The following is a 23,068-nucleotide window of genomic DNA, read 5'->3' as shown; positions in this document are numbered from 1 at the left end:
AAAGTATATACTTACTACGGCAACGACAAACAAGCTGGGGCATAGGGTTCCCATGTTGATGAACAGAAGAGTGAATATGGACACACTCATTGCTGACTGTAAGAGGGACACAGATCTGTAACAAAATTAGCAAAAGATGAAAACTATGAACTTTTTGTATTAAAATCTCTGATGCCCACTAAACCTTACACGTAATATTGTTTCATGTTGTAAGCAGACTACATAAAAATTGTTGGGAAAACAGTTATTAAATAGTAGGGTAATACTTATGATCGTGAGATATAATGTCCGACACCTCCAATAACCAAGTTTTGCAATGTCCATACTTTCAACGTTGAAATATTACTCTTCTAACTAACTCTAATATAACACAAGAGTATTTGGACTACCAATTGCACCTTTTCTAGTTTAACCCACAATTTTTATGGCGACATATTACTTTCCGTACCGCCTTGTTGCAGAGATACACGTTCACTTCATAATTTTCATTTTGATGAATTTACTGCTTCCTTTCATCATTTTTTTAAATCTGCGAACTATGATCTTGCAAAGAAACACAGTAACATTTCGAAAAATTGGTACATGGGCCCATATGTACGTGAAATGAACTTTTTATCACATGTTAAGTACATGACAATACACAAATGATTATAAATGTAGATATGACAAGATGTTTGACTTCCAGAATTATTTATGATGTGAACCTGAGACCGCAGAGATGATGCGTTCGAAAGTAGTGTCTCGTGGACAATGGTGCCGTTAGGAACGGAATATCTGAGTTCGAGATGTTTGAAGAAAGGAATAAGACGTGTCCCTGTTCTAAGAACTATTTCAGCAACTGCCTCAAATGATCCAGAAACTACAAATCCGGCATGAGGACACACGGATTCGAACCCTGCTGGACGCGAAAACAAATGCAATATCTCCGCGAATGTACCATCTCAATCTGTTGGAAAATGTGCGAGATATTAAGCAAGGGAAACAAAATACAGTAGCGAGAAACAGTTTCTGTTTTCATCAATTCGTGATTTGTGTGTTCTTACACTGCGAGATAAGCTGAATATCTCAATCGCCCTGTTCGAACGGTCCTCTTCTGGAACTACCATTGAAATGAAAAGAAAGATAAAATAATTGCCGTACTTATTTCTAGGAAACTATTTCTTTTGAGTGTTGTTGAAGATTAACTAAGCTGAACTGAACCGGTAACCGTTATAGTCTCGTTGCTTGCCGGCTTAAACGTCTCTTCTTTCTCTCTCTCTCTCTTTCTCTATCTCTCTCTTGTCCCAAACTAAGATGCAGTACGAATCGAGAAACAGATTCAATCGTCTTACAATAGGTTTCCGATTAATAATAACGACACATTATTACGATATTGAAGTACTTGTGTCATTTCGAATTACGAAGTAAAGTACCTTCTGATATGCATGCATGTTCAAAGGAATTTTGCATCGTAATTCGGAATAGCACAGGCACTGCAATGTCGTATTTGTCCGCCGACTCCGGGCAAACGACTTTCAGTTAAAATGGTTCCTCCTTGTGTGGAAGTATACTTAATGGATGCCCGAGTACAGGTTGTAGACACAGAGTATACGACACATGGTCGTATGCTGTCTGGCAGTGAGTCCCGCTCGTATGGTCTAATGGTAAGGAGAAAAGCGGGGAATCCCGGTCCGACATACATTTTCACTGTCGTCATTTCATTATACAACAGATGGTAGTCCATATTCGGAACTGCGAATACATTTAATATATGATCTCCCTGTTTTGTTCCCTTCCCCAGATCAACCAAGAATTTTAATGTATTTATTGTTGGTGTCGGTTTTTTCCACTATAACTCGACTTCACTAAACGCTATATGCCACTGCTCTGCTGCTGATTAGCAGTTTCATTAATCCTTCAGACATCTCTCACCAACGATTTTCTTATCAGCAGCAGACGAACACATCAAAGTCATTTCTCGCTACCGTACCACAACAGCTTGCCATCACTCTGCTGACCGAATCCGAGTGCCTGTGGCCTTAAACGCGGTGCTAAGGCTCATCCATTGCTACCACACCAGAGCCAGTTTAACCCCATGCGACACTATCGGCCTCTTGCAACACCATGCTTAGAGGGATGCCAGAGGTACCTGTCGTAAAGCAGCGAGTATCATAATTAGTAGCGAATACTAACACAGGTCACTGTATACGATAAAGAAGCAGAAACGCTCCAATGAGCGCAGGTCTGCAAACTAGTCGTTGTGGAAATAACTGCGAGTATGTGATTACGAGTTCGCGAGTCATCAAATACTTTCCCGCTTATTGTAACTGTATTTTAAACGTATACCTTAAGGTCAAGCCCCGATGCGATTTGGCTCAAAGTTCGCCCAGAGCTTACCTTAACAGAAAATACAATCAAGATAATTGTACTTCAGCACGATACACAATTTACTATACGTGCGTACTCACATTTAAAGTCAATATTATACGCGTCTCTGCTAGCAGTTCCGAAGTCTTTCAAAACAACCTCGGATCATCTCCTAAATTTTGCAGTACTGCTCGGTTGTTGCTGCAGTTCTCCTCTTTTTAGAGGTCTTGGACAGAAAAACCCCGAAGACTGAGGTCAAGTGATCTTGGAAGCCAAGGCACAGGCGGTGCTCGATCATTCTAGTTTAGACCGTGTGTCCTACCTCAACGGCGACGTATGCCTGTGACGTATCATCCACGCATCGTATTCCCCAAGATCCAAGGTAACGTATTTATAATAACAGAGTTTTGCTTTGACATTTATCGGTAAGTAAATAATAAATGTCATGTTGCTCGGTCCAAATGTCTTCATCTGATGCAATTTCAGTGAATGCTGTGTAAGTTTAAATTGGTGCTATAACCGGCTTAAAAAAACCGAGTCCATCGCGTGAAAAGCGTTAACACTACCACTCAGCGTCATAGCGGTTTCTTGTGTTTATGATATGAGTAAAATAAATAAAAGCTGAAGGAAAGGCAACTAATGACAATGGAGCATGGTGGGAAAGAGGGGTGAGGGGGTGAGGGGGGGTAGGGTTACTCCAGATGTTACGTGCGAGGAAAAAATGTTCTCGAGTTGGCCATAGCTCAGATGTGCAGTATTACTTATTCTCAGTACTCACCAATGTCACTGGCTGCTAAGCTTACATGTTCATATTGATATTCAGATGAGCTATAAGAACAGTAACGTCACAAGTGGCAAGATATAGCGGGAAAACTCAGTACACCACCCATTCTTACTGCTCTTTAAAGAACGACAAATCAGTGTTAAACTGATTTACCTTGAATACGAGGGCGTAGTGAAAAGTAATACCTGCGAATTTTTTATTCCGTCCTCAATATCGGTTGAGGTATTACATGTCATGCGTATTACACGGTCGACTTTCCCTGTTCGCTGACGCAAGTTGCAACCGTCTGTCGCTAGGGGGTCCTGGATTGTAGCGTGTAACATGACACCGTCTAACGTAACAGTGTCAGTGCCTGAGAAACAGCTTGCTGTAATCGAGTTTGTGACCGCAGAAAACGGACCTTCAACTGCAACTCGTAGTAGAATGAAAGCTGTGTACGGTGACCGTTGGTTGTGTCGACACCAGTGATGTGCGGCATTGCGTTGTTCGTGCTCTCAATGTAGAAAACGGTGGTGTTAACACCTCAAAATGTATGATAGGTCTCCGAGTGGATGACCGCGTACGGCAACAGATGAGACTCGTTAGAACAGAGTTGACGTACTCGTCAGAGGAAATCGTCGGATGAGTCAGACACAGCTTTCAGGTGAGCGTGGCGCCTCGCCAGAACGTGTACAGGCCGTTATTGCAGAGCTGCAGTACCAAACACTGTACTGCAGAACGTGTGTACAGCAACCTCGCTTGCACAAAATTATTGTCAAATTGACCATGGTTTCGACAGCACGAAGGCCGTCTTCATCAGAATAAAAATTACATAGTATTACATGTAATCACACCATGAATGAAAAACATCTGAGAAAAAATGCTCTCGTCAAATAGAAATTGTCATAAGAATAACGAGAGAATTTTTGCTCAGATGTTTTTCATCCATGGTGTGTTTACATGTAATCCTATGTAATTGTTATTCTGATGAAGACCGCCTTAGTGTCGTCGAAATCACGATCAATTTGACAATCATTTTGTGCCACAGAGGTGGCTATACACACATCCTGTAACGCTCGGTTGCTGGATCTCAGCCAATAAAAATGTTTAAAATTACAGAAAACTGTGCACATGGTTGGTGCGTCGAATGCCCAGTGCTTACATGAAACGGAAGAGATTTGACATATGTAACAATCCGACACATCAGTTTCACCGTCACCGCTCATCCTTCATATAGTCCCGACTTGCTCCCATCCGATTTTCATCTGTTTCCAAAAGTTAAACAACACTTTCGAGAACTTCACATTGACAGTGATGATGAGGCGCTAGCAGAAATGATATTGTGGCTCTGTCAACAAACATTCCACAGTGACGGTATCAACAAGCTCTCGTTGGAAGGAATGCGTTCGTTTCTAGGGTGGCTACGGTGAGAAATAAAAATGTATATATTATGAACAAAGATGTAGAATATTAATCAGGGTTGTTTTTTAAAAAAAGCTTGACGGGCTTTTACATAAAAAAGGTTCGTAGGCATTACTCTTCAGCACGCCCTCGTATGATTTCGCACTCTAGAAAGTCAGTCATCTTTCCCACACCATTTTATTTTTAAGTACAATTTCCTGCTTTATGTTTCTGTCCACAATTTGGCACCAATGTACCACAGTATAACCCATTCTGCGTGAATGATATCTTCAGTAAGGTCAGCTTTATTTTTCAACTTTATATCGAACAGAACAAATTCAGTTATCAGCAATTACATCTCTATCAAAAGAACATTCGATAAAGTCAGTTTTAAGATTCTGCTGCTACTAAGAGAATGTTTCTGCAAGTTTTCGTTTTGTGTTAAAAGATACGCTAGCGAACTGACAACTGAATTTGTGATAATTTTTACTGAACTGTTCATGATCTGGGCCAGTTTTTAAAGGTTACACATATTGGTGGAGATTTTCATGAATTTTTAAACCTTCAAATTCAACGCACGTGTAAAAATTTTGTAGTCTTTTCTTTACATCGGTGCTGAGGCAGAACTGCTACGATTTTTCTTTCAGATTTCAAAATTATCCCCGTACGAATGCGAATGCTTCTTTTCTATTACATTGCCAATAATGATGCTGACTATTATGATGTGACTTCGTGAAGTCTTTTTTGTGTTGTGTAACCACTGCACAGCTCAATTTCCTTTTGTTGGTCGTAGCTGGCTGTTTGTTTATTTGTTTGTGTGTGTGTGTGTGTTGGTGGGTGGGTGGGAGGGTGGGAGGGTGGGTGGGTTGTGTGATTTAATGAGAATAGGAGTAGATGTAAATATGGTCAACATTTTCTTGTTTCTTACTTACACTTGCTTTCTTGTGGAAAACTTCCAAATTTTTGAACTTCATTAACGACTGTAACAAGTTTGCTAAATGATAGGAGTCAAAACAATGATTAATATCGATTATTTCTATTTAAAAACCAAGTTTCACATAAAGGTCGAATGTTGTTGTGGTCTTCAGTCCCGAGACTGGTTTGATGCAGCTCTCCATGCTACTCTATCCTGTGCAAGCTTCTTCATCTTCCAGTACCTACTGCAACCTACATCCTTCTGAATCTGCTTAGTGTACTCATCTCTTGGTCTCCCCCTACGATTTTTACCCTCCACGCTGCCCTCCAATGCTAAATTTGTGATCCCTTGATACCTCAGAACATGTCCTACCAACCGGTCCCTTCTTCCCGTCAAGTTGTGCCACAAACTCCTCTTCTCCCCAATTCTATTCAATACCTCCTCATTAGTTATGTGATGTACCCATCTAATCTTCAGCATTCTTCTGTAGCACCACATTTCGAAAGCTTCTATTCTCTTCTTGTCCAAACTATTCACCGTCCATGTTTCACTTACATACATGGCTATACTCCATACAAATACTTTCAGAAATGACTTCCTGACACTTAAATCTACACTCGATGTTAACAAATTTCTCTTCTTCAGAAACGCTTTCCTTGCCATTGCCAGTCTACATTTTATATCCTCTCTACCTCGACCATCATCAGTTATTTAGCTCCCCAAGTAGCAAAACTCTTTTACTACTTTAAGTGTCTCATTTCCTAATCTAATACCCTCAACATCACCCGACTTAATTCGACTACATTCCATTATCCTCGTTTTGCTTTTGTTGATGTTCATCTTATATCCTCCCTTCAAGACACCATCCACTCCGTTCAACTGCTCTTCCAAGTCCTTTGCTGTCTCTGACAGAATTACAATGTCATTCGCGAACCTCAAAGTTTTTATTTCTTCTCCATGAATTTTAATACCTACTCCGAATTTTTCTTTTGTTTCCTTTACTGCTTGCTCAATATACAGATTGAATAACATCGGGGAGAGGCTACAACCCAGTCTTACACCCTTCCCAACCACTGCTTCCCTTTCATGTGCCTCGCCTCTTATAACTGCCATCTGGTTTCTGTATAAATTGTAAATAGCCTTACGCTCCCTGTATTTTACCCTTGCCACCTTTAGAATTTGAAAGAGAGTATTCCAGTCAACACTGTCAAAAGCTTTCTCCAAGTCTACAAATGCTAGAATCGTAGGTTTGCCTTTCCTTAATCTTTCTTCTAAGATAAGTCGTAAGGTCAGTATTGCCTCCCGTGTTCCAGTATTTCTACGGAATCCAAACTGATCTTCCCCGAGGTCGGCATCTACTAGTTTTTCCATTCGACTGTAAAGAATTCGTGTTAGTATTTTGCAGCTGTCGCTTATTAAACTGATTGTTCGGTAATTTTCACAACCGTCAACACCTGCTTTCTTTGGGATTGGAATTATTATATTCTTCTTGAAGTCTGAGGGTATTTCGCCTGTTTCATACATCTTGCTCACCAGATGGTAGAGTTTTGTCAGGACTGGCTCTCCCAAGGCCGTCAGTAGTTCCAATGGAATATTGTCTACTCCGGGGGCCTTGTTTCGACTCAGGTCTTTCAGTGCTCTGTCAAACTCTTCACGCAGTATCTTATCTCCCATTTCATCTTCATCTACATCCTCTTCCATTTCCATAATATTGTCCTCAAGTGCATCGCCCTTGTATAGATCCTCTATATACTCCTTCCACCTTTCTGCTTTCCCTTCTTTGCTTAGAATTGGGTTTCCATCTGAGTTCTTGATGTTCATACAAGTGTTTCTCTTATCTCCAAAGGTCACTTTAATTTTCCTGTAGGCAGTATCTATCTTACCCCTAGTGAGATAAGCCTCTACATCCTTACATTTGTCCTCTAGCCATCCCTGATTAGCCATTTTGCACTTCCTGTCGATCTCATTTTTGAAACGTTTGTATTTCTTTTTGCCTGCTTCATTTACTGCATTATTATATTTTCTCCTTTCATCAATTAAATTCAATATTTCTTCTGTTACCCAAGGATTTCTACTAGCCCTCGTCTTTTTACCTACTTGATCCTCTGCTGCCTTCACTACTTCATCCCTCAAAGCTACCCATTATTCTTCTACTGTATTTCTTTCCCCCATTCCTGTCGATTGTTCTCTTATGCTCTCCCTGAAACTCCGTACAACCTCTGGTTCTTTCAGTTTATCCAGGTCCCATCTCCTTAAATTCCCACCTTTTTGCAGTTTCTTCAGTTTTAATCTACAAGTCATAACCAATAGATACCTTTTAGTATCTCCAGGGTTCTTCCATGTATACAACCTTCTATCATGATTCTTAAACCAAGTGTTAGCTATGATTAAGTTGTGCTCTGTGCAAAATTCTACCAGGCGGCTTCCTCTTTCATTTCTTAGCCCCAATCAATATTCACCTACTACGTTTCCTTCTCTCCCTTTTCCTACACTCGAATTCCAGTCACCCATAACTATTAAATTTTCGTCTCCCTTCACTATCTGAATAATTTCTTTTATTTCATCATACATTTCTTCAATTTCATCGTCATCTGGAGAGCTAGTTGGCATATAAACTTGCACGACTGTAGTAGGTGTGGGCTTCGTATCTATCTTGGCCACAATAATGCGTTCACTATGCTGTTTGTAGTAGCTGACCCGCATTCCTATTTTCCTATTCATTATTAAACCTACTCCTGCATTACCCCTATTTGACTTTGTGTTTATAACCCTGTAGTCACCTGACCAGAAGTCTTGTTCCTCTTGCCACCGAACTTCACTAATTCCCACTATATCTAACTTTAACCTATCCATTTCCCTTTTTAAATTTTCTAACCTACCTGCCCGATTAAGGGATCTGACATTCCACGCTCCGATCCGTAGAACGCCAGTTTTCTTTCTCCTGATAACGACATCCTCTTGAGTAGTCCCCACCCAGAGATCCGAATGGGGGACTATTTTACCTCCGGAATATTTTACCGAAGAGGTCGCCATCATCATTTGATCATACAGTAAAGCTGCATGCCCTCGGGAAAAATTACGGCCGTAGTTTGCCCTTGCTTTCAGCCGTTCGCAGTACCAGCACAGCAACGCCGTTTTGGTTATTGTTACAAGGCCATATCAGTCAATCATCCAGACTGTTGCCCTTGCAACTACTGAAAAGGCTGCTGCCCCTCTTCAGGAACCACACGTTTGTCTGGCCTCTCAACAGATACCCCTCCGTTGTGGTTGTACCTACGCTACGGCTATCTGTATCGCTGAGGCACGCAAGCCTCCCCACCAACGGCAATGCCCATGGTTCATGGGGGGGAGGAAAGGTCGAACAATGTCTTTAAAATGGGGAGGAAATATGGACCCTTCCCAAAACCGTCACAAAAAATCTTTTAATGTGTCTTAATAAAACAGGATAACGTGATACAAAACGGTATACCAGTCTACTAAGAGCTACCTGGGTACAAACATTTTAAATGAACATCAAATCAAGAAACATTTTCAGAAATTGCAAATGTAAATCACTCTTTTAGTTCCGGCGCAGTGTGAGTGAGAGAATTTTTCATCACGGAAGATGCGGGTTGCATAGTTCGTGTCAGATGTATCCTCATCGATTATGATTTCCAGGTAATTCATCCCTGTCCACTAGGTGAGGATCGCACGAGTCTAATGAAGAATCTGTTCATTTCGTGGATTGAATTTTCTTTTTCTGGAGGCGTTTGGCCTTTCAACGCTGTTCTCTAGCCGGTTTCCAACCCCGGTAAAATTCAACGGCCTCTTCTTTGAAGCCCTTCTATCAAACGACTTTGTCAAGTGACACTTGTACCACGTTCCCGAGACTAGCACTTGATGCGTGGCGTTCCCGGGTGGTGATTCTATTCTTAATACTGGGGACAGAAGATATGGCGAACGGAGAATCTGGGTTTGAGGGCCCCTGGGAATATTGTGATCTTTACATTGGGGCCCATATTTAAACTAACACTACCGAAGTAAGATGGCTACTATCGAATGCAGTCTACAGACATGGGTGAGTAAAAACGTATCTATATAAATAGCTTTGGATTTCGTTTTCCGGATGTCACTGAGAAATTGCTTTAAACTAAACACAAGTACAAAAAAAAGGAAAGTATTTGACATACCCGCCAAAGGTCTTTAGTCCAGAACAAACACTACAACCAATGTTGCATCCTAACTACTAGAAAGGTTCCAGCTGCTCGCTGCTGCATTGTACCAATAAGCAGCTCCAGTTACATTCCAGGGCACCAGGCTGCAGCATCCCTCACACCCCTTTAGGGAGGGGTGACCGTACTTCCATACTTATGCTTGTGCCCATTTTTACAGATTCTTCGCTATGTTGATTTTTATGCATGTTCCAGTATGTAGATTTCTTTCAGCGTCTGGAATCTAAAACAAGGTGTGTGGGGCAGAAAATCTGAATAGAGTAGTATTTTCACTCTGCTCTGTTCGGGTATTTCTTATTGCGAAAAATCAGAGCACCACAGACATTCATAGCAGCTTCCAGAACGTCTCCGGAAACTTGGCAGTGTCAGAAGCACGAAGAGACATTTGACGAGGCGTCTTTTATAATCGCAACAAGCTCGCACAAAGCTGGCCGTCCGCACATGGCTGTGACACCTGCACTGTTACACTCTCATTCGAGATGTCGACGGATCACTGGCGTTTCCGATGATAGCGCTGGCACACTCAGCCACCAGTTGGGGTACTCACATAGAAAAGGTTGAAAGACGCACCATCAGCCGGTAAAGTAAATGGCGAAGGTTTCCTGGGGCTCTGAAGCGGTTGTTCTGTTTGTTGTCATCTCTCATGGAGCAACGAGCAACTCTGAAGTGTATTATGGTACCCTCAGGAAACTGAAGAAACGACTTCATCCTGTTCGTCGCCACAGAAACGTAAACGAATTTCTCCTTTTCCACCACAACGCAAATTTCCATTTTATTACGTATTCCTTGTCTTTTATTTTGAAATTTATGCCAGTCACCCACATGTACGTAGAATTACATAAATAAGTCTGTACCTATCTGCTACTGTCAGGTTCTTATGTTGCTGTGAGTAGAGTGACTGGATTGTATTTGATGTTCTGTATACCTTGTATTCAGAGATGACAAAAGTCGTGGGATAGCTATATTCACACATACAGATGGCGATAGTATCGCACACACGGGGTATAAAGGGGCAGTGCGTTGGTAGAGCTTTCATTTTTACTCAGGCGATTCATGTCAAAAGGTTTCTGACGTGATTAGGGCCGCCCGACGGGAATTAACAGACTTTGAACGCGGAATGGTAGTTGGAGCTAGACCCATGAGACATTCCATTTCGGAAATCATTAGCGCATTGAATAATATTAGATCTACAGTGTTCAGAGTGTGACGAGAATACCAAATTTCATGCACTGCCTCTCGCCACGGGCAACGTAGTGGCTGGCAGCCTTCACGTAACAAGCGAGAGGGGCGACGTTTGTGTACGGCTGTCTTTGCTAATAGACAAGCAACACATCGTGAAACAATAACGGAAATCAGTGTGCGACGTACAACGAACGTATCCGTAACCCTCGGTTTTCAGGCACTAGCTGTACCGCTACACCACCAAATCTTGCTTCTGTATAGATAGTTCATCTACAGGATTTGATGAATGAATTCACGAGTATCGAAATGTCGAGGGGCATGAAATGGAAGCAGTGGTTGGGAAGGGAGTGAGACAGGATTGTAGCCTACCCCCGATGTTATTCAATCTATATATTGGCAAGCAGTAAAGGAAACAAAAGAAAAATTCGGAGTAGGATTTAAAATCCATGGAGAAGAAATAAAAAGTTTGAGGTTTGCGGATGACAGTGTAATTCTGTCAGACACAGCAAAGGACCTGGAAGAGCAGTTGAACGGAATGGACAGTGTCTTCAAAGGAGGATATAAGATGAACATCAACAAAAACAAACCAAGTATAATGGAAAATAATCTAATTAAATGAGGTGGTGCTGAGGGAATTAGATTAGGAAATGAGACAGTCAAAATAGTAGATGAGTTTTGCTATGTGAGGAGCAAAATAACTGATGATGGTCGAAGTAGAGAGGATATAAAATGTAGACTGGCAATGGCAAGAAAAGCCTTTCTGAAGAAGAGAAATTTATTAACATAGAGTATAGATTTAAGTTTCAGGAAATCTTTTCTAAAAGTATTTGTACAGAGTGTAGCCTTGTACGGATGCGAAACACGTACGATAAAAAGTTTAGACAAGAAGAGAACAGAAGTTTTAGAAATGTGGTGCTACCGAAGAATGCTGAAGATTAAATGGGTAGATCACGTAACTAATGAGGAGGTACGAAATTGAATTGGGGAGAAGAGGAATTTGTGGCACACACTCGAAGAAGTGATCAGTTGAGTAGGATATGTTCTGAGGCATCAAGGGATCACGATATTGGTATTGGGGGGTTGGTATTGGAGGGCAGCGTGGAGGGTAAAAATCGTAGAGGAAGACCAAGAGATGAATACACTAAGCAGATTCAGAAGGATGTAGGTTGCAGTAGGTACTGGGAGATGAAGAAGCTTGCACAGGATAGAGTAGCATGGAGAGCTGCATCAAACCAGTCTCTGGACTGAAGACCACAACAACAAACAACAAAAGGTGTTATACCCGTATCTTTTGACCCCATTACTTAGAAGCTTAAATTAATTACACCGCAAAAGACCGTAAACCTCAACCATTTGACATACATTTCTACTTCATACCTGAAATATGAAAACTGAGGATGTGATGCATGAGGGGCAGTTTGGCTTTAGGGAAACTAAGGGCACCAGAGAGGTAGCCGTTGCGGCTGATATGGAAGAAAGATTAAAGAATAATCAAGACACGTTCATAGGATTTTTTCGAGCTGGATAAAGCGTTCAATAGTGTCAAATGGTACAAGATGTTCAAATTATAAAGAAAAAAGTGGTAAACTATAGGGAGAGACGGGTAATATAAACATGAACAGGAGCCAAGAGGGAATAGTAGAACTAGAAGTGCTTGGATTAAAAAGGGTGTAAGACAGGGATGTAGCCTTTTGCGCTACTGATCAATCTATACATCGAAGAATCAATGAGGGAAATAAAGGAATGGTTCAACAATGGAATCAAAATTCAAGACGAAAGAATATCAATGTTAAGATTCGCTGATGACATTGCTATCCTCACTGAAAGTGAAGAAGAATTGCAGGATCTGCAGACTGGAATGAACAATCTACGCAGTACAGAATATGGATTGAGAGTAAATCGAAGAAAGACGAAGTAATAAGAAGTAACAGAAATGAGAACAGCTGGAAACTTAACATGAGGATTGAAGTTCACAATGTAGATGAAGTTAAGGGATTCTACTACCCGCGCAGCAAACTAACTCATGACGGAGGGAGCAATGAGAACATAAGAAATCAGACGAGCACTGGCAAAAAAGGCATTACTGGCCAAGAGAAGTATGGAACACAGACCTTCATTTAAGGAATAAATATCCGAGAATCTACGTTTTGAGCTCAGCATTGTATGTTAGTGAAACGTGGACTGTGGAAAAACCGGAACAGAAGAGAATCGAACATTTGAGACGTGGTGCTACAGAAGAATGTTGAAAATCAGGTGGACTGACACGGTAAGGAATGAGGAGATTCTGCGCAGAATAGTAGAGGAGAGGAATATATGGAAAACACTGACAAGAAGAAGGGACACGATGATAGGACAACTGTTAAAACATTAGCGAATAACTTCCGCTGTACTAGAGAGACGAGGGAGCCGCAGAGGGTAAAAAATGTAGAGGAAGACAGAGACTGGAATACATCCAGCAAATAATTGAGGACATAAGGACATAGGTTGCAAGCGGTACTCTGAGATGAAGAGGTTGGAACAGAAGAGGAATTTGTGGGGGGCCCCATCAAACCAGTCAGACGACTGACTGAAAAAAAAAGGACACGATTTAATTTTTGTGCTGTAGTTATAAATTAACAGTCTTCTGTTTTTTCCTTTACGTGAACTATTAAGTCTTGCTTCCTGCTAAATTTTATGATTCTAGATCAAACGGGAGCACCCTATAGGTTATGAGGAGTGAACTTCCGAGTATCAATGTATGTGACGTAAATAGCCGTATCTTTTGAATGAATTGCCTTAAAAACTTAAAGTTTTCATACTGCCAAAAGACGATAGACCTGTCCCGAAAAAAAGGGGTGTTAACAGAGGGACAGACAGACAGAGGGACAGACAGACAGACAGCAGAGTCATTCTATGAGGGTTACGTTCATACCGACTGAGGTACGGAACCCTAAAGAGTGAGTAACGTATTCGTTATTTCAAAAGTAATCGCCATAACTGTTGATACATTTATCTCATTGGAAGACAAGGCGGTCGCTGCCCTCATGGAAAAATGTTTTCTGTTGCCTATGGAAATGTGATCTTATCCAGGCGTGCACCTCCTTCTCCGAAGCAAATCTATGGGCGCAAATGTCTTTCTTCAGGGCTCCAGAAATATGGAAATCGCACGGGGACCTATCGGGACTGTACGTAGGATGTGTAAGGGCTTCCCAGCGAAACTTCTGCCTCATAGTGGAACAACCAGTGCCAACATGTGGGTCGGTCTTCTTGTCTCACAATGGGATAAACCTATTAACAGTTATGGAGACTGCTTTTGAAATAAACAATTTAATTGCGTTTTTCCATCTGTCTCGTTTTTATTTTACTGGCCCTGCTAATTGTTCAAGTTGACTAATTCCAATTGTGAATCACTGATAATGTATTCATAGGATGTTATATTTTTTTCGTTTTATTAAGTACACAATTTTACATTGCTGTACAGTTAAGGCTAACTACCAGCCCTGGTTTCACTTACTAAAAATTTCTGCAGCGTTTTTGGGAGCAGTACTTCATTGTTAATAAACACATAACATACAGGCTGATAGTAATCTTGTCAGTTATCTCAATAATATACAACACGAACAATAAATGTCCCTGGGGCATGCTTGAAGTTGCTTCTACTATTGTCGATAACTGTCCACCCGTTGTTGGATGTACCATATAATCGTACTTTTATTATTCAAAGTTGGCGTGGCATCTAGTTAAATTTTTTCAGATGTCAGAAAATACTGTAGCTACCTGTTTTTCCTCATGGCTTGCAGGATGTCACATGAGAAAAGCAATTGTTTCGGAATCCACGCTGGTTGTCATGGAACTCGATATTCTGTTCGAGAAACTACATCATGTTTGAGCTCAGAATATGTTCTGACACTCTGTCACAGTTGGAAGCCAATGAGAACGGACATCAGCTGTGCGGGTCACTTCTGTTACCCTTGTTGCATGCAGCTGCGGCCTGTGGTTTTCCTTCCCAATCACTGCTCACAATCTTTCGCTCAAGGGATGTGTTGTACATTATGGTTAAATATGGAGCTCAATCATCTGCAAATTCAGTGTAGAATACGACAGTGTCTCTGTACCACATGACTGTTATTTCCGTTACCAATAGAACTGTGTGGCACTGTTTATATTTATTCTTCCTAGTTTTGAAGCTACATTTTATTTTTTATTATTACATTTCTTACAGTCCGTCTTCTATCAAAATTTTGTTTGCTGTTCCATTTCGTTATTCTTAAGCCCAGATCGATTATATTTATGGCCATATGAAAGTAGTTATTTCCTTTGGCAGATCGTGTATCTTACATCGTCCACAAATCTGTGCCAGTACATGCATCCACACACGTCTCAGCTTTTGGCGAAGGGTAGATTGTCCAACAGCATCATTTCTACCCCTTTCCTATCCCACGTGCAACTCGCACATGCGAAGCAGGACTCTCGTTATCCCTCTGTTCGCGCCAGAGGAAGTATACTCTATTGAAACGGGAACACGTGGAGTCGTGGAGAGGAGTTCCAGATGCCGCTCGTAACGCGGTCGTAACATATTTCACTAAACGCGCGCAAACTTATAAACTGTTCATTGCACAAAGATGGAGCTGGTAACAGTGTGTTCTGAAAACGCATCACTGTGTTCTTAATTTAGTTTTATTTATGGTAAGAACTTTTTAATGGTGTGCGGATATGTAACAACACCACTTTTCCTGACAACGTTACTCAATTTTCGACACGTGGGATACTTTTCGGTACCGTATTTAAACAATTACGCTGTGCGAATGAACTCATAAGAATAGGAATTCTGTTGGCCACCTATAACACGATCCTGGCCAAGCTATGAGATTAGTAAAGGAATAAACATTTTGATATATTATTAGCTAAGTGGGTAAAACATTGAATACTGGATTCGCATATTTACACTTTTCTTATGTTGTGAAAAAAAGCCTGAAGCGCCTTCAGAGTCCTTTCTAAATATAATTATTGTGATAACTCAGGAAAATTGTTTGTTTTACTGACGGTGGTAGCAACAAAAAACATACAGACAGTACGTTTTGTAGGATGAAATATCGTTTAAGCTGTTGTCATTCAAAAATAATAAAATGTTACATATGGTACGTTTTATACGATCTCGTGATTCTGTATTCACTTCAAAACATCAGCAGCTTTTCACGCTACTTATTTCGCTCCTGTATGCCTTAGACTAACATCCTGAGGCAGGAAGATATTCTCCCCTTTCTCCGCGTTTTGCTTATGATGCTAGAACTAGCTCTCGGTGATGTGTATGAATTTCTTTTACCCAGTCTTTCCCCACTTCCCAAATGTATCTGGCACAATATTTGAGTTCACGAAGTATCTCCGTAATACTTGCTTGCTGATCTTACCTACCGGTAACAAATCTAGCCGCTCGCCTCTGAACTGCATCGATATCTTTGTGAATCAGACCTGGCGAACAACCCAAACACTCAAGTAATACTCAGAAATGGATCGCACTACCTTTCTACACGCCGTCTCCTTCACAGATGAAGAACACTTTCAAAGAATTCTCGCACACTGTTAATGCTGTATTACAACGTTACAGCATTGGTTTTCCTATTCGTACGCATTTACTTACATCTTTTTTCTACATTCAGAGCTCGCTGCTATTCATCACACCCATTAGAAATTGTGCCTAAGTCTTCTAGTATCCTCCTACAGTCATTCAACGACGACACCTTCCCGTACAGCCCAGTGTTATCAGAGAACAGCCGTAAATTACTGCTCACTCTGTCAGTTTATTCATGTATGTAGAGAATAAGACTGGTCTTATCACACTTCCCAGGGCACTCCTGACGATACCCTTACCTCTGATGAACATTCACGGTCGAGGACAACCTACTAGGTTCTATCTCTTAAAAAATTTTCGAGCCATTCACATGCACTATGTGACCAAAAATATTCGGACACCTGGCTCAAAATGACTTACAAGATCGTGGTGCCCTATATCGGCAATGCTGGGATTCAACATGGTGTTGGCCCACCCTTATCCTTGATGACACTCTGTATTCATACGTTCAATCAGGTGTTGGAAGGTGTCTCGGATAATGGCAGCCCACTCTTCACGGAGTGCTGCACTGAGGAGAGGTACCGATGTCGATCGGTGAGGCCTGGCACGAATTCGGCGTCGCAAAACATCCCAAAGGTGTTCTATAGGATTCAGGTCAGGCCAGTCCATTACAGGGATGTTATTGTCGTGTAACCACTCCGCCACAGGCCGTGCATTGTGAACAGGTGCTCGATCGTGTTGAAACATGCAGTCGCCATCCCCGAATTGCTCTTCAATATTCGGAAGCAAGTAGGTGCTTAAAACATCAATGTAGGCCCCTGCTGTGATAGCGCCACGCAAAACAACATGGGGTGCAAGCCCCCTGCATGAGAAACACGACCACACCATAACACAAGCGCTTCCGATATTTACTGTTAACACTACACACGCTGGCAGATGACGTTCACCGGGTATTCGCCATACCCACAGCTTGTCATCGGATCGCCACATGGTGTACCGTGATTCGTCACTCCACACAATGTTTTTCCACTGTTCAGTCGTCCACTGTTTATGCTCCTTACACCAAGTGAGGCGTCGTTTGGCATTTACCGCCGTGATGTGTGGCTTATGAGCATCCGCTCGGTCATGAAATCCAAATTTTCTCACCTCCCGCCTAACTGTCATAGTACGAGGGCAGTTCAATAAGTAATACAACAAATTTTTTTTCTGAAACAGGGGTTGTTTTATTCAGCATTGAAATACACCAGGTTATTCCCCAATCTTTTAGCTACACAACACTATTTTTCAACGTAATGTCCATTCAATGCTACGGCCTTACGCCACCTTGAAATGAGGGCCTGTATGCCTGCACGGTACCATTCCACTGGTCGATGTCGGAGCCAACGTCGTACTGCATCAATAACTTCTTCATCATCCGCGTAGTGCCTCCCACGGATTGCGTCCTTCATTGGGCCAAACATATGGAAATCCGACGGCGCGAGTTCGGGGCTGTAGGGTGCATGAGGAAGAACAGTCCACTGAAGTTTTGTGAGCTCCTCTCGGGTGCGAAGACTTGTGTGAGGTCTTGCGTTGTCATGAAGAAGGAGAAGTTCGTTCAGATTTTTGTGCCTACGAACACGCTGAAGTCGTTTCTTCAATTTTTGAAAAGTAGCACAATACACTTCAGAGTTGATCGTTTGACCATGGGGAAGGACATCGAACAGAATAACCCCTTCAGCGTCCCAGAAGACTGTAACCATGACTTTACTGGCTGAGGGTACGGCTTTAAACTTTTTCTTGGTAGGGGAGTGGGTGTGGCGCCACTCCATTGATTGCCGTTTTGTTTCAGGTTCGAAGTGATGAACCCATGTTTCATCGCCTGTAACAATCTTTGACAAGAAATTGTCACCCTCAGCCACATGACGAGCAAGCAATTCCGCACAGATGGTTCTCCTTTGCTCTTTATGGTGTTCGGTTAGACAACGAGGGACCCAGCGGGAACAAACCTTTGAACATCCCAACTGGTGAACAATTGTGACAGCACTACCAACAGAGATGTCAAGTTGAGCACTGAGTTGTTTGATGGTGATCCGTCGATCATCTCGAAAGAGTGTGTTCCCACGCTCCGCCATTGCAGGAGTCACAGCTGTGCACGGCCGGCCCGCACGCGGGAGATCAGACAGTCTTGCTTGACCTTGCGGCGATGATGACACATGCTTTGCCCAACGACTCACCGTGCTTTTGTCCACTGCCAGATCACCGTAGACATTCTGCAAGCGCCTATGAATATCTGAGATGCCCTGGTTTTCCGCCAAAAGAAACTCGATCACTGCCCGTTGTTTGCAACGCACATCCGTTACAGACGCCAATTTATCAGCTCCGTACAGCGCTGCCACCTGTCGGAAGTCAATGAAACTATACGAGACGAAGCGGGAATGTTTGAAAATATTCCACAAGAAATTTCCGGTTTTTTCAACCAAAATTGGCCGAGAAAAAAAATGTGTTGCATTACTTATTGAACTGCCCTCGTACTTGCAGTGGATTCTGATGCAGCTTGGAATTCTTGTGTGATGCTCTGGATAGATGTCTGCCTATTACACATTACGACCTTCTCCAACTGTCGGCGGTCTCTGTCAGTCAACAGACGAGGTCGGTCTATACGCTTTTGTACTGTACGTGTCCCTCTAAATTTCCACTCCACTATCACATCGGAAACAATGGACCTAGGGATGTTTAGGAGTGTGGAAATCTCGCGTATAGACGTATGACACAAGGGACACCCAATCACCTGACCATCAAGTCCGTGAGCTCCGCGGAGCGCTGCATTCTGGTCTCTCACGATGTGTAGTGACTACTGATGTCGCTGATATAGCAGTAGGCAGTAGGTGGTAGCACAATGCACCTAATATAAAAAACGTTTGTTTTTGGAGGTGTCCGGATATTTTTGATCACATAGCGTATCCAAGAACCTAATCCGCATGCTCGGAGCTTCGTCAACAGTCTCAGTGCGGCATGATGTCAAACGCCTCCCGGAAGTTTACGAATATGGAACCTGCCTGCTGCCCTCCATCCATGGTTTGTAGTATACCACGTGAGAAGCTTTTCTGACCAAGGAAATTTGATATATTCGAACTCTGAATGTGGTCAAGGATTAAGCAACAAACCGTTGTCAAAGATATAGATCTATAATTATGGACTTCCGTGCATTACTAGGATCAGGAGACACTAACGCTCGTGAAATACGCATGCAAATATGAAAACATCAATGTTCAGACCTTCAAGTAAACAGTTACTGTTCACTTTTATACAGAAGAAAGCAATAAAACGACTGAACGAAAAGCACTGCACTATGTACACTAAGGTATTTGCTGAAAAAAAATCGTAAAACTGTGTACAATATTAACATTATAAATACGCAGTACATATACTGTATGACCTCATTCTCAAACAATTAACTTTAAAACATATGTTATGGTTACGTGATTTATTTTGGGCACTATATTTTGTAAATCAGTAAATATTTCTTTTTTTATATCTCAGTACGAAAATTTCAAACAACGATGTAAACGTGACTGTAAAATTTGATATACAGTATAAAGGTTTACAAGGAACTGACATGTTTTATGGCACAACTGAGTTGTCAGATTATCTGTGTATTAAAACAGAGAACTATTAACAGAACAGACAGCTATGTTACAATATGTGTAAAAGCCTGCTACGCTGGTTGTAAAGTATTGTAATACTAAAGAGAAAAATAGAGTGATAGCTGCTCTACGCTAGTTGGCGTTCTTTGCGAAAAATTGCTCGTTTAAAGATTGCGGCTGCACCCTGAACAATATGTGGTCTGGCTAGATGGCGTATTTAAGAATGTAAGATCCAAACTATTTAACCATGGGCTAATTTAAAAAAGCATAGTTCATAATGAACAGTTACCTTTATTTAATTATTGCGTAAGGAAGCGCTGTGGGACATGCCCTGGATCTGAGATGGTTTGGGCGTGGAATGAATTTCATTTATCCAAAACTTGTATATAATTACGGGTAAAATGAACATTTATTGACTACGTTATCTGAATTAAAGCGCTTGTGAACACAAAAAATTTTATCGGTGCTGATATATACCAAGTTCCATCCATGATAAATCTTAAACCATGGTCTGAATCCGCTACTAAAATCGTGGCTTATGAAACGGGGATAATCAAAGGATGGGTTAAATACACGCACGTAACACTCAGAACCAATTTATGAGATTTACTATGAGGAGAAAAGAAAAATAGCAAAGATCATTCACCATGACCACACGTCGCTAACAAAGAGCTGCTGCTCCCTCGATTTTAGCACGTGGAATTAATATGTAAAGTTACCATCAAAATACACAATCGAAGATCAAAACATAACCTGAAAAAGACATTTAATTTAAATCCACAGTATAGGAAAAAGATGTCGAAAGTTACAGTACAAAAGGGCTTTTAAACCGGAACACTAACACGTCATGTTAATGAACAAAGCAAGTAACGAACAAGTAGCAATTTCAGGATAAATGGATCGAAACTGGATAGAATTTATCAGAAACGTAACAAGAAGCGAGAGCTGATGGGTCTTAAACTAAAACGCGATGGTAATGAACAAAACAAGTGCCGAACAGGGGAGGCGCGGAATAAAAGGAATTGAAAAATCAGTGGCAAAATCACAGAGATACGTATTATGCACACGCATGTCGCTCTTCGAAAAACAGAAGCTTGTTGAAATCTCACCTCCATGTGTTCAGTTGACTAGTGAAATCAAACAAAGGCTTAGGAAATCCCATAAATTTCAATGCACTTACTTTCGCGACATTAAAATAAATGTCACCTCAGCAACTAGTTGACTATAAAGCTAGGCTGAGGTGCCAAAAATCATGGCTAGCGATATGCACGTATACAGATGGCGGTATTATTTAGAACACAACGCGCAAAGGGGCAGCGTATTGGCGGATCTGTCATTCACACTCAGGTGCTTCATGTGAAAAAGTTCCCGAAGTGATTATGTCCGTCCGACGGGATTTGACAGACTCTGAAAGCGTAATAATAATTGGAGCTGGATGAATGGGAATTGAATACTCAATATTCCGAGATCCACAGTGTCAATAGCGTGCCAAGAACACCAAATTTCAGGCATTAACTCTCACTAAGGATGACGCAGTGTCCGACGGCATTCACTTAAAGCCGAGAACAGTGGTGTTTGTGGGAGTTGTCAGTACTAATAGACAAGCAACACTGCTTGAAATAACCGTAGAAATCAATGTGAGACCTACGACGGAAGTGTACTTTAGGACAGTGCGGCGAAATTTGGCGTTAATTGGCTATGGCGACAGACGACCGACGCGAGAGCCTTTGATAACTGAGCGAAATCACGTGCAGCACTTGCCCCGAGTTCGTAATCATATCGGTTGGACACTAGACGACTGGGAAATCGTGCCCTGGTCGAATAAGTTCCGATTTCTGTTGATAAGAACTTATGGTACGGCTCAAGTGAGTGGAGACACCACGAAATCATGGATCCTATTTGTCAACAAGCCATTGTACAAGCTGGTGGCAGGTCCATAATGGTGTAGACTGTGTTTACATGTAATGGAGTGGATCCTCTGGCCCTACTGAACCGATCATTGACTGGAAATGGTTATGTTCGGCTACTTGGAGCCCATTTGCAGCCATTTACGGACTTCGTGTTGCCAAAAAACTATGGAATTTTTATGGAATAAAATGCGCCGGGTCACCTGACCGCAGTTGTTAGCGACTGGTCAGGAGAACATTCTGGACAATTCGAGATAATCTGTTTCGCCAGCCAGATCGCCAGACATGAATCCTATCGAACGTTTATGGGACGTAATCGAGAGATCAGTTCATGCTAAAAATCCTGCACCGACAAGACTTTCACAATTATGGACAGCTATAGAGGCAGCTTGGCTCAATATTTATGCTGGGGACTTCCAACGACTTGTTGAGTCCCTGCCACGTCGAGTAGCTGCACTACGCCGGGCGAAAGGAGGTCCGACTGGGTTTCACGAGGTACCTCATAACTTTTGTCACATCAGTGTATAAGAGAAAAGTGTTAGGACTTCAGTTAGACCGAAAATTTATACGACTTCAAATTTTAACCAAACTATTGAGGAGAGGTTCTTACGAGCAACCGATCTTACGAAGGTACCAGCGAACAGTGGCGAGCTGCCCTAAAGGCACCAGGATTTAACCTTCCCACGAAAGTGACCAGCCTACCGCATTGTGCCAACTTATACTAAAGGCTCGGTAAAGGCAAACACAAACCTCTTAGCTTCCCACCAAGCATCTATTAAAGTTGGCCATACTGTCACAGTAACAACCTACTCTATCTGCTACGGTTATTAACGTGGAATTCATAACTGCACATATCGTTTTATTACTCCAGAACGGAAAGGAAAGGACAGGTACAATGGAACAGGCACTGAGGCATTCTAAATACGAGTGTGGGACTCAAAGCAGTAGCAAAACTTAATGGACTGTGTGCATGTACAACTAAATTAGACATTTAGCTGACAAATGGTTCAAATGGCTCTGAGAACTATGGGACTTAACATCTGCGGTCATCAGTCCCATAGAACTTAGAACTACTTAAACCTAACTAATCTAAGGACATCACACACATTCATGCCCGAGGCAGGATTCGAACCTGCGACCATAGCGGTCACGCGGTTCCAGAATGAAGCGC

The 23,068-nt window shown here is 41.8% G+C and overlaps 1 protein-coding gene across 1 annotated transcript in view; it reads right to left on the bottom strand.

The window, feature by feature from the left end:
* The window catches only part of LOC124572341 (odorant receptor Or1-like), a 90,727-nt gene that overhangs the window by 16,506 nt on the left and 51,153 nt on the right, over positions 1-23,068 (bottom strand). The window contains exon 4 of the mRNA XM_047131130.1: positions 16-115. Coding sequence (XP_046987086.1) covers positions 16-115 — 100 coding nt within the window. The remainder of the gene's footprint in view (positions 1-15; positions 116-23,068) is intronic.

The sequence above is a fragment of the Schistocerca americana genome, chromosome 1 (genome assembly GCF_021461395.2).
Source record: "Schistocerca americana isolate TAMUIC-IGC-003095 chromosome 1, iqSchAmer2.1, whole genome shotgun sequence".
NCBI lineage: Eukaryota > Metazoa > Arthropoda > Insecta > Orthoptera > Acrididae > Schistocerca > Schistocerca americana.
Note: the sequence above shows the minus strand (reverse complement) of the source record. Positions and strands in the feature narration are given on the sequence as shown.